This window comes from Naegleria gruberi (genome assembly GCF_000004985.1).
Source record: "Naegleria gruberi genomic scaffold NAEGRscaffold_55, whole genome shotgun sequence".
NCBI lineage: Eukaryota > Heterolobosea > Eutetramitea > Acrasida > Naegleriidae > Naegleria > Naegleria gruberi.
Window position 1 is genome coordinate 205,858 of NW_003163272.1, and position 16,708 is coordinate 222,565.

The 16,708-nt window shown below is 34.1% G+C and overlaps 6 protein-coding genes across 6 annotated transcripts; 3 read left to right on the plus strand and 3 right to left on the minus strand.

Moving 5' to 3' along the window:
• Nucleotides 1–533: 533 nt before the first annotated feature.
• Nucleotides 534–5,654, minus strand: NAEGRDRAFT_81282 (serine/threonine-protein kinase Nek3; the record flags this gene model as incomplete). Its single annotated transcript, XM_002672232.1, has 9 exons — nt 534–729; nt 774–1,244; nt 1,284–2,577; nt 2,620–3,250; nt 3,292–3,906; nt 3,954–4,267; nt 4,321–4,786; nt 4,835–5,494; nt 5,591–5,654. 9 exons carry the CDS (start codon nt 5,652–5,654, stop codon nt 562–564), a joined length of 4,683 nt encoding a protein of 1,560 aa, XP_002672278.1. The 3' UTR covers nt 534–561.
• Nucleotides 5,655–6,203: 549 nt separating this feature from the next.
• Nucleotides 6,204–6,659, plus strand: NAEGRDRAFT_72714 (uncharacterized protein; the record flags this gene model as incomplete). The annotated part of the gene is made up of 1 exon (XM_002672174.1): nt 6,204–6,659. One exon carries the CDS (start codon nt 6,204–6,206, stop codon nt 6,657–6,659), a length of 456 nt encoding a protein of 151 aa, XP_002672220.1.
• A 1,295-nt stretch (nt 6,660–7,954) lies between these two features.
• NAEGRDRAFT_72715 (uncharacterized protein) lies at nt 7,955–8,854 on the plus strand (the record flags this gene model as incomplete). Its single annotated transcript, XM_002672175.1, has 1 exon — nt 7,955–8,854. The coding sequence occupies one exon, from the start codon at nt 7,955–7,957 to the stop codon at nt 8,852–8,854; it is 900 nt and encodes a 299-aa protein (XP_002672221.1).
• Nucleotides 8,855–10,500: 1,646 nt separating this feature from the next.
• Nucleotides 10,501–13,962, minus strand: NAEGRDRAFT_52389 (uncharacterized protein; the record flags this gene model as incomplete). The annotated part of the gene is made up of 2 exons (XM_002672233.1): nt 10,501–11,106; nt 12,493–13,962. The coding sequence occupies 2 exons, from the start codon at nt 13,960–13,962 to the stop codon at nt 10,501–10,503; spliced, it is 2,076 nt and encodes a 691-aa protein (XP_002672279.1).
• Nucleotides 13,963–14,261: 299 nt separating this feature from the next.
• On the minus strand, nt 14,262–15,248 carry NAEGRDRAFT_72718 (uncharacterized protein; the record flags this gene model as incomplete). The annotated part of the gene is made up of 1 exon (XM_002672234.1): nt 14,262–15,248. One exon carries the CDS (start codon nt 15,246–15,248, stop codon nt 14,262–14,264), a length of 987 nt encoding a protein of 328 aa, XP_002672280.1.
• Nucleotides 15,249–15,577: 329 nt separating this feature from the next.
• NAEGRDRAFT_72719 (uncharacterized protein) lies at nt 15,578–16,592 on the plus strand (the record flags this gene model as incomplete). The annotated part of the gene is made up of 3 exons (XM_002672176.1): nt 15,578–15,719; nt 15,784–16,018; nt 16,061–16,592. The coding sequence occupies 3 exons, from the start codon at nt 15,578–15,580 to the stop codon at nt 16,590–16,592; spliced, it is 909 nt and encodes a 302-aa protein (XP_002672222.1).
• Nucleotides 16,593–16,708: the final 116 nt, after the last annotated feature.

The window sequence follows — 16,708 nt, forward strand, 5'->3', positions numbered from 1 at the left end:
AATTATAATCCTAATCTTGGAATGATTTCCAGACTCTATGTTTCCGAATTGAAAAACAGTGAATGGATTATCTAAACTTTTTGTACGCCAAACCTCTTCCACAATAATTCTAGAAAGCACCATTTTGATCAACTGTTCAATGAAAGGTTCCTGTGTTAGGGATGGATGCGAAAATTGCAGAATATCTAAATCTAAATAATTCTGGCTCGGTAATCGTTCTTTTAAACTTTTTGAAACTCTGCACTTGTATTCACTAAAGTGGTTTCTAATTTTGTGTTTCCAAAAGAGATCATTGTCGGAGATGATAGACGATGAAATATTTGTTTTTCCCTTTGTATTATTACTCAAGAGGTGAAAGTAAAATTCCCACAATTGATTAGAATTGGCAATTTGATGCCACTCTTTACACACGAGGGATAATTTCACAGTGCGAGAATAATCAAGAAATGAAAAGATGGTGAAGAGAATGTCTTGCAGTTGACTCATTTTTTTTAAATGTTATTACACCACAATATTTACACTTCACCTCGTTTCTGAAGATCTAAAATTGATTTTTATTCCTCAAAGTAAACGAGATTTAATCTGTTTGGCATTAGGTCTTCTGGAAGGTTCCCAGCTCAACATTTCAATAATTAATTGGATGAGTTCTTCGTTTGTTGAGTGGAGTTTCAATTGTTCTTCGACTGAAGCATTCATTTCAGTTTCTGTCATGACTCTGAAGGTTGTTTTCTAATATGTGTAAGTATTATTGAACTGGAAATATTAAAACTTACCAAATCTCTGGTTATTAATTGATAGAAAATCAATCCTAATGAAAATATATCCGAAGCAAAAGATAATTCCTTATCGTTGTGTCTGCAATGATATTCAGGAATAAATACATTATATAACAATTGATTAGGTATGCCTTTTTCTAATTCTGAAACATCCATGACAGAGTCCAATACTGAAATCATAATTTCCATACTCTGCCATGAGGAGAGATGGAAACGAATGTTTTCACAACATAAACCCAAGTGAACTTTCTTTCTCTCATGAATATGAACTACTGCATCACACAGTTGAGCCATCGCATTCTTGAGAAGAGAGGAAACAATCTTTTCCTCTGTGAGCTTATTTGATTTACAAAAGTCCAATAAGTTTCCTCCTTTCAAATGAGTAGTAATAATGTAAAAACTCCTCTCATCTGTAAATTCCTCTACCTTTTGAACAATATGTTCATGATGGAACTGATATTGCAAGAGCTGAATTTGTTAGTTTACAATTAAAATATAACAACTTACATTTTTACAAAATACTCCAAAGTGTAAAAACATGAATGTGGCAACTTCCTTGTCATTATTCTTGATATCAGCACAAAGGAAACTTATAATACCAGATTCTAAACCAGCAATGTCAATCTTTCTTATCATTTTGTATCTTCCATTGAGAAGAACAGACGAGTATCTCTTCTTATCATCTTTAGGAACAGCCTCACTTGTAGGATTGGTAACTGGAACTGGAAGTAATATTTGTTCTAATTGTTTCTCCAATGTGAAAAATCCATTATCTCTAAACGATTCTAATATTCTTACGACTTGATAAGCTTGAGGTCTGAGATAGGCCTTTCTTTGAAGCATGGAAATTACCAGTCTTTGTACGAGTGGAGGGAATCCATTTCTCTCCAATGTCTTACAAAGTCTGAAATGGGTCGCCGCTTGATTGTTTCTAATTGCTTCATGCATTAGGAATCTTTGACCGTTGATTGTCAAATCTCTTTCTAGAGTTAATAACTCATAGAATACACATCCCAACGAAAATATATCACCTGACCTGTCAATTTTAAGATTAGAATCCATATATTCAGGAGCCATTGTTAATGGTGTTCCCTTTCTACTGACACTTGCTCTTGGATCCCATCTTGTCAACAAACCGAAATCTGAAATCTTACAGAATAGTTTACCATTCTTTTCGGAATCAAGAAGAATATTCTCAGATTTCAAATCTCTATAGATGAAATTTTGGTAATGGAGCTGGTCTATTCCTGTTGAAATGTCAATTGCAAACGAAAGCCACTCTGGGTAATGTAAATAATTTGGATCGTTTCTATACTGATTCAAATGATCAAAAAGAGTTCCGTGAGGGATAAAGTTCATTACTACATTGAGTCCATAATCATTGAACATTTCTCCTTTTCTCTCTACGAATTTCTTTACAATTGTTACCAAGTTCTTGTGATCAGATATTTTCATAACTAGATCCAAATGTCTATTCATTTCCTTGATTTTATCCTGATCCATAACTTCAGTACATCGTTTAAGGGCTACAAATGAATGAGTAGTTCTGTCAAAACATTTAAAAACTGCTCCTTCAGTTCCTTCTCCCATCTTTTTCAAAATGATATAGTGGTTTCCATAGACGACCATATTTGGAGGTTTCCACTTTGGTCCATCAGTAGAAAGGCAATTCATGATAAGATGCTTTAGCAAAAGCAACCCCTTGTTTTCTATTGAAAGCTTGTTCAATTCCCTAATAAGAGTAATTCCAAAATTCCACATGTGTGTACTGATAAAGTTTGACACTTGTTTTTCTGAAATTCTAATATTGTGTTACTAGTAAATCCAATGCTATCTTACTTACCTCTTGTTAAGAGTATTTGGTCCAGAAAATCCCTCCTTTTGGAAAAATTTTGAAATAGATTCCTCATGTGAACTCAAAATAGCTGATAATAAAATGTGCTGCTCAGAGTCTACATTGCAGAATGATTTGGTGAATGCTTCCTTCTTTGATAATAGTTTGACAGCTAAACAAATTGTGATGGCTATAAAGACAGTTTCTGCTTTTGAAACATAATTGAAAGGAGTGTTCTTTAGCATACGGAACACGTCCTTCCTATTTTCCTTCACATTAGTTAGATTTAGAATTTGGAAGCAGTAAGATCTCATCTCTTCAAATGTTGTTGGAATTACATTTTGTACAACGTTGAGGGTGTTTACAATATCTGTATCAGTATATTTTGATTGATCCGCAATATAATAGTACAACTCTGTTATCCATACTGTCATGTTATTCTCAAAACAAAATTGAATTTCCTTTGAAAGAACGTGGGGCTTCATGTTGCTGAAATGATTTTCTCTGAATTGTTCCTTATCCTCCTCAATGCTGTTGCTTGATGTGATGGATTTGTAAAGGTCGGAAATGTGGTGATAAATCTCAAAATTTTCTCTCTTGGAAAGTTCCTCATTAGAGGTCAGTAAGGCATTTTCTTTGTCTTTTCATGGGTTAATAGATGCAAGAACATGAAACACTTACCAAAATTTTTAGAAATAATGTGATTGGTTACGAATAGTTTGTTAAAAGAATCAATACCCAAAAATTCCGAAAGAGTTTTTAAATCTCTTTCAGCACTCTCAGGAATTTGCTTATTGTAAAACATTGATTCATAATCTGAAGAATTGAACTCTCCAACCAATAGCTTATAAGCTGGCTGGCTGTTAATAAAACTGATAAATAAAGATGTCATTATGATATTTGAAGGTACTGTTACATAGTTTGCCTCTGGATTATGAAGACCAGAAGGTAAATTTCCACTATGGGAAGCCATCATTTCGAAAAATGTTGTGCCCCCAATAGTTGTCTTTGAGAAATGAGACATGGATTTCTCAACTGGTTCAGGAGGGAGCTCCTTCGTAGAGTCAAAATAGTGACGACATCCAAAGAGCAGAGCCTTTGGTACGACAACAAGCTCTCCAGATTTGATCTTCTTCTTGTCGAGTGTGAAAATGTTTAAACTCTCTGGTGTTGAAATGTTTGCAGTCTCGGTAAAATGCATGAATGCATTGTGGGCAATTTGGAACCTTTCATTGAAATACTTGTATACCCCAACAGCTTTGGTCAAGCCACAACTGTACAAAAATCTACCATGGGCTAAATAAATATTAAGTTATAATTATGCAACAATACCAAATACATACAATTCTTGAATATGGTATCTTCATCCACGGAAACAATGTTATGCTCGATTAATATTTGTTTTGGGATGTAAAAATCAGACGAGCCTCCTGTTTGATAAACTTTACCGTTCTGCGTAAGGAAAAAACATTCTCCAAATTTACTGCATTTCAAATCCTCAATTTCTATTCCATTTTCCTTAAAGAACGTTATTTCCTTAGGTCCATTAAAGGTTCTAGCCAATCCGACTCCGAATATTCCACTCATATTATTTCCCAATCCCCAAATGGTTTGTCTGTCCTTGGCTAAACACATCAATGTTAAACCATCATCATCACTGCATTTTTTTCAATACGTAAGCAAAACTAATTGATGATTCAAGAAACAAACCTGCATGAAATTTTGATAATTTCCTTTCCAAACAAACTGGTCAGTACTCTAATACATAAGTTACTGGCAACTACTGCATTTTGAGGTTCTGTCAAGGTAGCCAAAAAAGGTGTCAATGTTTCTGTATCACCAGCGACAAGGACTGTTCCCTCAGCAGTCAAGAAGAAAACACTGTCATCTGTATTTACAGCATCCACAATTCCACTTGTTAAATGTGTAATACTGTCGAGATGGAGTGAATTTGGTTTGGTATCGTAAGGCCCCTTGACGAAAATATTCAAACCACAAGCATATGCATTGTAGTCATCGGTGAGAAAAACTGTGGACCTCTTGAGAATACATATTTTTCTTACTTTTCTATTCTTGAAATTGTAACGGAGAAGAGATGGCACAACAGTGAGAGGCATATTGTGACCTAACCCCAATCTATAATCATCATTACAACCAGCAACCCAAATATGTTGATCTATTTCAAATTATAAATTCATCATTTTTTAAAAAATTGATAACCTACCACTAACGAAAAAAGAAGTTTCGTATTGTGAAAATACAGAATGAAATTTAGAAATATCCAAAGTATCTGAGTATTCCTTCTTCAATTGTACTCTGACAGTTGAGAAATCTTCAACATTTGGCAGCAAATGTTGTCCACAAACTTCATCACTTGATTTGGAAGAAACACAAAATGAATATCTCGATTGATTCAACAATTCATCCAACAAGACATTTCTATCCTTATTTTGTTCATTGTCAATATTTAAATTAATTTTCTTTGCATTCTCTCTCACAATTTCAAACATGTAAATAACATCAGATTTAACAAATGCCTTTTCTTCTTCCAATGCTGCTTCCTCTTCTTCCTTGTTAACAACAGTACCAATACTCGTATTGGCAGCATCACTAATGGACGCTGACAATGATGATGAATTGGAAATTATCAGAGTTTTCCTGTTGAGTCCTCTCTTTAAATGTACAGGTTCGAATCGGTGAGCATTCGATCGGTTTCTATTCGGTCTCGAGAAGAAATCATCAAATTCCATCAAGTAATCATTTGCTGATTTTTCCTCTTCTTTTTCTTCCAATATTGTTATTGGTGGTGATGAAGCTATTGTTGTAGATGAAGATGGAGAGGTAGGTTGTGATGGAAATGAAGAGGGTGATGAAGAAGGTGAAACTGATGATTAGACCAATATTTTGTTTTTCAAATGTTTCATATTGTTAGGAACAGTGCTTGAAGATGGTGAATCTGGTCGAAACAATCCATCATCACCCAAATCTGTAGTGTCATCGATGGCACTTATTTCCGAGTCCATAGAGGCTAACATGCCTTTCATATTTTTTTATTAGATGGCTTGTTTCAATTTTTAAATTAGGCTTGGAGTGTTTAGGAGTCAACATGACATTTTACGAGACAATTTTGGAATTATGCAGAGTTGGGGTAAGTTAGTGCATTGTGTTTGATAATGTTTGATTCAGAATAAAGCCTATTACCTTAACCGCTAAAATGGAAGAGGAATGTTTGGCTCTCAATCCATTGCATTATTAATAATAAACAATATTTGGTCCTAACCTGAGTGCTGTTTTTCGAGTTGGTGATGAGAGGGAAGAATTGAATTTTCAACAAAATTGTTTATATTCGTTTGAGGAACAAGATTGGAAGTGCAGAAGAGTTACATGGAAGATTTTGGTCTGTTCTAGAGAGAGGAGAAACGTGGGAGAAGGTGAATGTCACATGGTTGATCTTCAATGAGTTTATTGAATGAATACTGCTTTTATTTTGGATACTCTTGACTGTAGTGGTAAGTGTGATATTCATTATTGAAATTAAATATTTTTGTAATTTGTTAAATATTTAAATTGTTTTTTTTTAATAATTTAAAAAAATGAATACAAAGCAACAAGAGGATTCTTCAATGTCAAAAGAAGAGGTAGAATTGTTGAATAAACTCATGACGGATAAAACTTTAAATCCAACATCAAAAGAGGAATTACAAACAACACGTATCCCGAAGGATGATAGTAAATTTCAACAATTACAAAAGGCACTAGATGATTGTTCAAAGAAGGCTCACACCTTCCTGTATTCATCAATTTCCTTGGGTGCTTCCGTTCCGATGGTTTTAATTTTCAAAACAATGAAGCCTTTGTACATTTTACCACTTGTTGGTGGTGCTGTTGATTTGTACAAGAGCTCTCAAAATTGTAAGAATGAAAGAGAGGCTTTTGATACCTATTTGCTAAAGAGAAGAAAATGGGAATTACTCTCCGAAGCTAAGAGATTGGAAATGGAAAAGAATGCTCTCCAAGATGAATTACAAAAGAGAAGACAATCAAAATAATATGCTATCAACAATATATTGGCTGTGCTCATCAGAATTTAGGAACAATTTTGGAAATTGAAGTATATTGAACCCTGTGTGGAAAGAATATAATAATACGATTTTTCACCAATGTGTTAAATCAAATGTTGATTGATCGTGTTCTTGAACAACAGTAGTTATTATATTATAGGGAATAAAATATCTATTTGTTGTGAACAACAGGTTCATCCCTTTTCGGAAAATTAAATCCCTTAATGATCAATCGTCACGATGCGTTGTTAGATGCAAAAACTCTAATTATTGCTTGATGAACTAGACAAATGTTGCCCTTACTATAGGAATGAATACAGAGCACTCATTCTCAAAATTAAGAGGCTACTTATTAAAGTAAAAGTTATAAGCAATTTTTGATCAATCTTCTATAGACTCTTGATTGGACAAATATGAGTTCTGTTTGCTCAAATTAAGATCACAGTACTACTTCTTTACTCTGTAAAGATGAACCTCAACGTTGAGCAAAAAAAAATTGTTTCAAGCCGAAACTTTGGTACATTTAGGTGCATCTTTGAAAACTCGGGAAAACTCAAAACTAGTCTTGGCCGTATCTTGTTATTTAAGCATCCTAAAGTGGCTGCCTAACACTCTCAAACAAGGCAATGTTAATATAAGCAGCCCCAAAGCGGCAAGCTGCGCCCACAACAAATCAAAGAAAGTGCCCCCTGCAAAATGTTATTAAGGCAAGAGTTAGAAAACCACTGGTAGAATATAGAATAATTGCCCTTATGCATAATTCTTATGGAACAACTCTCTTGACCGTAATCCAAAGTACAATTCTGGCGCCGTGTGTCTTGCCATCTTTTCAGCCTTGATCAGATTTTGAAAGCTGTTTAATGTGTGGGTTAATGAGCACAAACGTAAGATGCCATGTTTCGAAGTCAAATTAGGGCAAACGGTCGTTCAAGTTTGTTTGCTCAAACACAAATTGTAAATATTTATTCAACTCTAAAACAACACACACAACACTAATCAGCAGCAAGCGTCGAGATAGAACATTAGTGAGGAGCTTTTATCAACCTTTAATACAACAATTTCCTCTCTTAAAGAGTGTTTTCATATTGAAAATAAGACTCGCGACATTGTTAAATAACATCAACATCATCAATATCACTCGTCTTCAACCTTATTAAAATCGTATGAGCTTTGATATATCATTGTTCCTATTTTTAAAAAGCAACATCATCATCTTAATTTATATATATCAAATACAAGCATCAAATAATATATAACAAAAACCAATAACATTATAAAACTCTATGGGATCGTTCATGTGTACAAATGCCTCTGTTGCTCAGAAGGCACACAGAAAGGACGACTATAAAAATCCATTCGTTGAAAATGCAAAGGTGAGAAGACATCGACACAGAGAACGAGAGGCCAATAGAACTCTCTTTCATAAACCTAGGGGTAAGAAGGAAGTGGAAAACTTTCATGCCAATGATAGTCATATAGTTGAGCATCATGATTCACGAGGTAATGCCATAACAATACAAATACGGCATGCTAGGTCGATGAGTTGCTTGTCTGGCTTGGTTACTCAGCCCAATAGGGAACTAGTGCCAAAGATTCCTAATGTTGAAAAACTCAAAGATGTTACCACACCAAAAGGAGAGACTCCTGATGTAATGATAGCCGAGAATGTAAATAATGATAGAGCAAGTAATTGTAGTAATTTTGTCCCTGTTTTGTCTGCAAGGGATAAAGAACATGTTGCCTCAATATATGAAGTAACAAATGACGAGCAAGACCTGGAAAGATCTCCAATCAAGCTTAAAGATTTAAAATCCATCGACATGACCAATCATGATGAAGATAATTTCGATAATTTGGACCAAGGACATCAGGATGATGAACACTACATGCACAAGGAATTTACGAGTATACAAAATGTTCACCATTTGAGAAGTAGAGTGAGTACCTCTAATTCCCTCAATAATCTCGAACACAATCAGAGGAAAAGTTATTCCGAAAAGAACATTAGAAAAATTCTGAATGATTTCGAGAGCAATTCTCGACCTTTGACACCAGTCGATGATAAAAGATCTCAAAAGAGTTTAAGGTATCCTTCGAGAACTTCAATTTATTCCTCCCAAAGTCGTTCCTCAACATCAAGAGCCATGGAATTAATTTCTGTAAGTTCTGATACAAAAGTGTGATGATCACTTTGATATATCCCTATCTTTAAGTAATAGAGGATAGCAATTGTGAAAGGTAAAGTACTGCGAAAATGACAAGTGTTTTTGAGAATGGCAATTGTGATTGTTTTTGGTTACAATTAGATACTCTCAACCTTTGCGTGAGCTTTCTCTTGAAGCTCCTTAAGTGGATGGAACAAAACCAAAATGAGAAAAGCATACATTAATTGACTTGAAGTATTAAAAAAGTGAAAAAATATTAGGATGTAGTTCCAATAAGCAGCAAATTGTAAAGAGATGGCACAGCAAAGTTCCACAAATAAAGTTCCAGAAACAACATAGAGGAGGAAGAGTGATTTTCTTAGATTTGTCTTTTTCAATCGATAGGATTCGTAAACTCCTGCCGCTTGAAGATTTAACTCAATTCCCTTTTCCTTATCTTGTGCTATATTATCCACCATTTTCTTAATTGCATTCTTTGATTTTCTCATCTTGTAAATAAACATGCAGCTAAATACCTTCAATCAAGTTTAGTTTCCAATTACAAATAATTCCACTTACATTACTGATAACAAATGTACCAAATGAAACAATTGCAATACAAATGGAGTAAGAGCCAAAGAATACAAACCATGTATAATCCTTTTCTCCATCATCCTTACTTTTTATGGAAATATTAAACAAGGATTGAAATCCAAAAATAATAAAAAAAGCAATAAAGCATATCGAAACAAGACTTGTATGAATTCCAAAGAATAGATTAGAAACTATTTTCCCCTTCCTTCCAATCATTCGAAAGTTACAACACAACCGATAACTAGACCCAGCTCATTGATAAAAACCAATTTCGAATACACTACTTACTATGAAAAGGAAATACATATATAATTCAATTGTTGCGCAAAAATTGAAAGAACAGTAAACGCTCTGTCCAAACTCTTAAAAGTCGTGTACATGTCAAATTCCATAAAAATATCAAATTCTGAAATGATTCTGGCAGACACATTAATTACCATACAAAAAAGCATGAGAATCAAACAAATAAACAATCCGTGTTGTATCTTATCTTTCAAACTTTTAAATTTCAAAATATAAGAAACAATGGAAGAAAGTAATAACATCAAGGCAATTAAAATAAATATCGGATTCATTGAAACAACTACTATTCCATAGGTTGAAAGAGAATTCTCTTCGATAAGACTACTACTATTCGAAACTATGGATGCATTTGAGCTGGGTATTGTAGCTACAAGTAATTCGTGCATTTTTTCAAGAATAGTTTTTGAATTTTATGGAGATACCAGTAGTACATAAAACGTTATGCAAAACAGTATATTGAGGTTATCGCTGGAATAGTATATGAGTTGAATCAATTTTATTAAAGAGATGGAAGTGAATCTTCCTATTTGGTCAAGTAATCAATTCCTTATTGTCCAAATTCAAATCTTGATTTCTATTGATGATAACCTTCCGTCAACCTTCATATTGATGTTTCACATTTTGTGATACTGAATGACTACGGCCATATCACGATGAATGCACCTCATCCCGTCCGATTTGAGAAGTTAAGCATCGTCGAGCTACATCAGTACTGAGGTTGGAGACAACTTGGGAACCTGTGGTGCTGTAGTCTTTTTTATTTTCAAAATTTTGCTCATATTATGAAATTAAACAACATCTTTTTCTTCTCCACAAATTACTGGTTGCTTTTCTTCTCCATTAATACACAAATCAACTTGTTGGCTCACTTGATTTTTTCCTGCTTCCCTATTATCAATATTAACATTACTACATGTTTCAACAACTGCAACAACTGCAGTATCTTCAATGAACTGAGGTATTTGTGCTCTCGGTGTCGTTGCATGATGACTCTGTCTACTCAGAGTACTAAATTTCTTATGCACCAAGGTGGAGGATGACAAATTATTTGCCGATCTTAAACTGTGAGGATGATCTATATTGTGAGATGAATGATTATTCTCAACAATATTGGTGGTTGCCTTCTTGCTCAATGCTCTAAAAGGAGTATACAGAGCTAAAGCAGTACAGGCAAATATTAAGATACCAAGAGAATTGCAAGTGGAATAACCCAAGGCAAAGTGAGCTGTCTGTGGATCTTCCTGGGCTACTCCAGAAGCAGCAGCAAACGCTTCGAATAGAAAACAGCCGAATAATCCACTTTGTAATACGAGGATTTTGATAATGGTTCTTCTCTTGTTTTGGTTTTCTATGGAAATTTTGGAGATTGTTTTGAGAACCACTGTTGCAGCAATCTATTGGTATGATGATTGAAATTATTGTTATTGGATTAATGAATATTGAGCTAGATCAATTACATGAGTCCACTTACAATTAATAAGGTAATTTGAATTCCAATTTGAATTATGAAAATAATAAGACACAATCCATAGACATAGGTAATAGATTCATCACTAATATATCCCAATCTCTGCACAATGGTCAGAACAGTAACCACCAAATTAATCACCACCAATAAAACTGAATTAATAATTGTGAAAATTGAAACAATATTCACAAAATAGTGAACTTTTTTTGAATTTAACAATCCACTCGATAATCTAAATGTTTCCACAAATACAAGTGTAACAAACCAAACAATAATAATCATGACTTGAATGTCCATGAGGACAATAAACAATTCGGCAGCCACAGAAATTACGTAAACTATAATTTCTCCCATGGTTATTCCCACATCGTGGGGAGTTATTCCCATAGTGTTATTATACCACAAGAATGTATCAAATCCCTCTCTAGCAGTAGTAGAATTACTCCCAGATTGTACCAGTTGGGCAAAATTCTGGAATTTCATTCCAAACGAAATGTTAAAACTGTCATAAATAATTCGAAATATCAAGACGAAACATTCCATGATACACATGATGAGCACTCCAATAATCATTCTCTTATGGTTCTTTGTGATGGTTTGATGTTTTTTGAGATAAAAGTAGATGATGTACATGACTAGACATAGAGAGAAGAAGAGTGCTGCAATGGCCAGTGAAATTTCAATATACGAAACTATGAGAGGCTCTATACGAAAGACAGTCGTTAACACTGATGGTAAAGATGAAGATGTGTCATTCTGCATTTTGTTTTGGTTGTATTATCGGCAGTGCCGAATCGTCACAGTGATTACATGATTTGATAGGAAGCACTTTGCCAAAATAGTCAAGCTAAACTTCTTATTGTGAAAGCACGTTAAATGGATTAATGACGTTTCATTTGCATTTACAGCTGTCTGTAATGATTCTGTGTTTAAAGAATAAATGAAGAATGCATAAAGAAAGATACATGGAGATTAAAGGATTTGAATTTGATGAAAGTGCTTACTGAGATAATGAGAAGCAGAAGTGTATAATCAGAATTTACAGTAATGTTGAATGCAGAGACGGTCAACTAGAGTTATGTTCTATCAGTTTTCATCTTAATGTCACCATTCAATGAATGCAAAATTTGTTGATCTCAACATAGTTAAGGAAATGTGGATAATAAATTAAAATTTTTGTATTGGGAATATTTTACAGTGATTTGAAATTTTGTTGATGTGTTGGCAAAGATAAGAACTCATTTGGATAATTTACAGAGCCATTGGGTGGGATAGAGGCGTAGTATGATTGATTCAAAAATGGTGGAGGTACCAGAGAAGTATTATTATTTTGGGTGGAAGTTTCAATTTTTGTCTTCTTCTTTGGTTGTTTTTTTGGCTTTGGTGGAGGTTGTGGTTGAGTTGGAGGCTCTGCTATAGAACCTTCTTTTTCTCGTTCCTCTAATTCCTGTTTTTCTTTCTTTGACAAAAATCTGCCTCCAGGACCTCTAGCTCTTTTCTTTGCCCATTCGTGGCGAGAATTGTACTTGTAGGATTTGTCCTTATATTGCCCAGCATTTTTCATTTGTTGTTCCAATTTAGCTCTGGCTACTCTTCTTTTCAAAATTCTTTGGTACTGTTTTGGATTTACATAAATTGTTCCTTCAACATTTTGTTGAGAGTTATCTGCTTCAGCATTTGCTTGATTATTGGAATAGTCTTGAACTAGTGACTCTGGTTGCTCTTCTTCAGCACTTGTGGGTATTCCAGGTTGTTGTGAATATTGATAGTAATTCCAATAGTGATGATTTGGATAAGAATACCAATGCATTTCAGGTTGGGAGTACAAAAAGTTAGGATCATGACTCATACCATTAGCAGCAAGATAAAAAGGTTGCATTATTCCATGTCCAGTCATTGCAGAAGAATGCAACATATTAGGATAGGAGTAAGCAGAAGTAGTAGAAGTAGGCAGACCATCAAGCTCATTCTCATATGCATGTTGTTGAAGAGTTGGTTGCTGTTGTTGGGTTGTGACTGGTCGTGCAGATGAGCTTCCCTTTTGGGTTGGATTGGATTGATTGGAAGAATTTGAGCTAACACGTTTCCTTTTCGGAGAGGTTTTTACAGTGGTTGTTTGAATCAAAGTACTACTCGGATCATTGATAGGAGTGGGAGCTGTGGCTGTAGTAGGAAGCTTGTTCAAAGGCAAAGATTTGACATTGTTTGTTTGTGAAATTATTGGTGATGGAATGGTTACGTTAGTAGTTGTAGTACTAATGCTACTGAGTGCAGTGGCAGACACAACAGTTGAAGGGAGAGCAACAACAGCAGAGGACGAAGCCACATTGGTTGAAGGGAGAGCAAAAGGTGGAGGAAGGAAAGAACTTTCCATTGTCGATGATTGTTGTTGGAGTAAAAATTGAGTACCTCCTCTCATCATGGCTGCTGATGAAATTGCAGCTGACGATGATCCTCTACTATTAATTGTAGAGGTACTACTGCTACTACTCGATGGCTTGAGAGGATCATGAAGAATTGATTGTTGTTGTTGCTGTTTGGGTGAGGAGTGAGTAGGGAGGACAGAGAGAATTGATAGAGCAACCTGTTCATCACCAACCGATGATCTGTGATGAAGAGGATTTTCTTGATGATGATGGTGTTGATCCATAATTACAAACTCTCTTGGAGTTTGTATATTTGCATCATCATCACTACTGCTACTAATGAAGGAAGAATCGTCTTGATCGTCCTCTTCTTGATTACCAATCGGATCAACAACACAAGTGTACTCTTCAGCCATTAATTATATTGTGATGTAAAGTTGAGTTTGATTATGAGATTATCGGAAAGTAGTGGGCCGGACACAATGGATGACACAACAATTCAATACTACTACTGTGTGTTGTAAAACCACTTATAATTATTGGAGAAATGTTTTGGTTGGTGGTTGAAGGAGTTCGATGATTGGATAAATTTTTTTAGGGATGAATAAAATAATTGGTTGTCCTAAATTTAGCTCATTTTACAATTTTTTAAATAGTAAGAACTATTTGAATGGTATGGATAACGAGATGAAAAGAGTATTTACTTTATTTACACTCACTCGTCAAAGGAAATGGGTTTCTTGACATAGATTTGTCTGCAAACTGGACACTTTTGATTCTTACTCTCAATAAATTTCTCAAATGAACTCAAACACTTTTCATGAAATATGTGACCACAACTTGTGATGGTACACTTACGACCTTTGAATGCACACAGACAGATAGGACACTCCTCATCTTTTTCTTCTCTTCCAAGGGCTTTCGACTCTACCTTATTCCATTGATCTTCTTGCATGTTAAGAATGAGAAGACTTTGTTTGACTTGTTCATCAATTCGTTTAAGAAAATCGTCCACATTCTTTTCATCCTGAATAACTCGTGATTCCAATCTTTCATTAATGCTCGATAATTTAGAGACGCAATATTTTTCATGCCTATCTGGATATTTAGCAAAGTAGAGTCTCCTATATATTTTCCTCATCACATTTCCTCTACACAAGCTCTGTACCATTAAGGCACAAGTATTCTTTAGAAGACTCAAATGAAGCTTGGTCTCCTTTCTTTGATAATCCTCTAATCTACACATTGGACAACTTCTCTTCCTCCAAATATTACATCTTTCAAAACTTTGCAAACAATTCTGATGATACACATGTCCACAATTAGTAATACAAACAATATCATTAAATGCAAAAGATTCGAAACAAATAGGACATCCATCTTCCAAATGGCTCAATCTATTTGTGACAAGGTTTCTTTCCACGTTATTCCACTGAGAATCTGTCAACTTTTTGGGAGGAGGTTCTTTGAGACCCATCTTTTGAGATAGAGTTGGTTTTCGTTTTGTGGGATCTTGTTCAAACTTTTTCTTCTTACCCAATAATCCGTGATTATTCAGAGATTCCGTAAACTCTTGTTGAAATGCAACTGCAGTCCACAATTTTTCATTTTGCAAATAAGGCTTGTTAGTTGAGGAAGTAGAAGTGTTGGAAAATGGTAAACTTGTTTGTTTCTTGGTTGTATTTCCAGATACGAGAGACATTTTGTTGGAAGACATTATCGATGAGGAATAGTTACTCCTCGTAGGAGTCAACGATGATGGTGTTGTTGTGTTTCCATTCAATGACGAGGAAGAAGAGGACGAATTGGTGGCTGATGAATGTAGTGTCTTTTTTTTCATCTTTTGGCGCCAATTTTAATCTTGTAAATACTTCAATATTTCATTTGGTTGTATTTTATAAATTTCGAATAAGCAATTTTTGAAGTTAATACTTTCATTAATCCAACACTGTATTCTTTAATTATTTTCAAATTATTGTTCGTTGTATTAATATTTTTAATTATATTTTAAATAATTATTATCTTAAAAAAATGATCTCAACACAAACCAAACGTTCAAGAGAACAATTTGAAGAAGACCAAAAAGCTTTTGATAATTCTTCATTCGGAGAGGACTCTGTGGAAAATCCAAGTAAACAAAAGGTTGTAAGACCAGTTGTTATGTATAGACCAGGTAGGTAAACAAAAAGGAATAATATGATGGAAATTTATGTGTGATGAAAATAATACAATTCAAGATCAAAATCAATTGGATTTATATAAACCAGGAAAGGAAGTCCGCGTCTTTGTTCCATCAAAATATTTATTATCACCAGATAAAAGTAAAGACAATAGAAAGATTTTTGGTACCGATATTTATAGTGATAGCACTGATATTATTCTTGCTTGTCAACATATGGGTTTATTACAAGATCTTCCTCTAAGCAATTCTAAAGGAATTTTAGTTACAGTTTTAATTGAAAAACCACCAAGGTATGTCAATTAACAATTTCAAAATGATATTTATTATTTTAGCAAATATGAAGCTACCTTCCGAAACAATGTTCGTTCAAGAAGTTGGACAAATATTTCTCATTCTGATTCTAATGCTTATAAAATAATAGGAGTAAAAGCAATTGAAGATGATACTTTAGGACTTACTAAGCCTATCCCAGTCGACAAGTCGAATTTTAGTCATGGAATTGAACAACACAGATTCTTATCAAATGTTACTATTGTTTTTGGATTATCAGGAGAACCTGCTGTTAAATATACAATTAATTCTGTTACTGATAGAGGATACAATCACGATGACCTTACAAGTTATCGTTTAAAGAATGGAGAAACATTAGTTTTGGAAACTGAGACATCCAGGTATTGGCTTGCATACCAAAAATCAAACTATGTTTGGTCCTCCGTAGATATGGACACTGCAGTTGTAACACCAATTTTTACAGATCTCGATTGGAAGGACATTAAATGGGGGCATGAATCTGTTCTAATCAAAGACCAAGAATACAAATTGACCCTTACCTTTTTTAAATTGATTATTACACCATCTTTATAGATATAATAATAACTATTTTGTAAAAATAAAATAAATTATCCATAATCAATTAATATCCATGTTCAATTAATAATTGATTATTTATTTAAAAAATTTGTTGTAACAATTTCAATAAT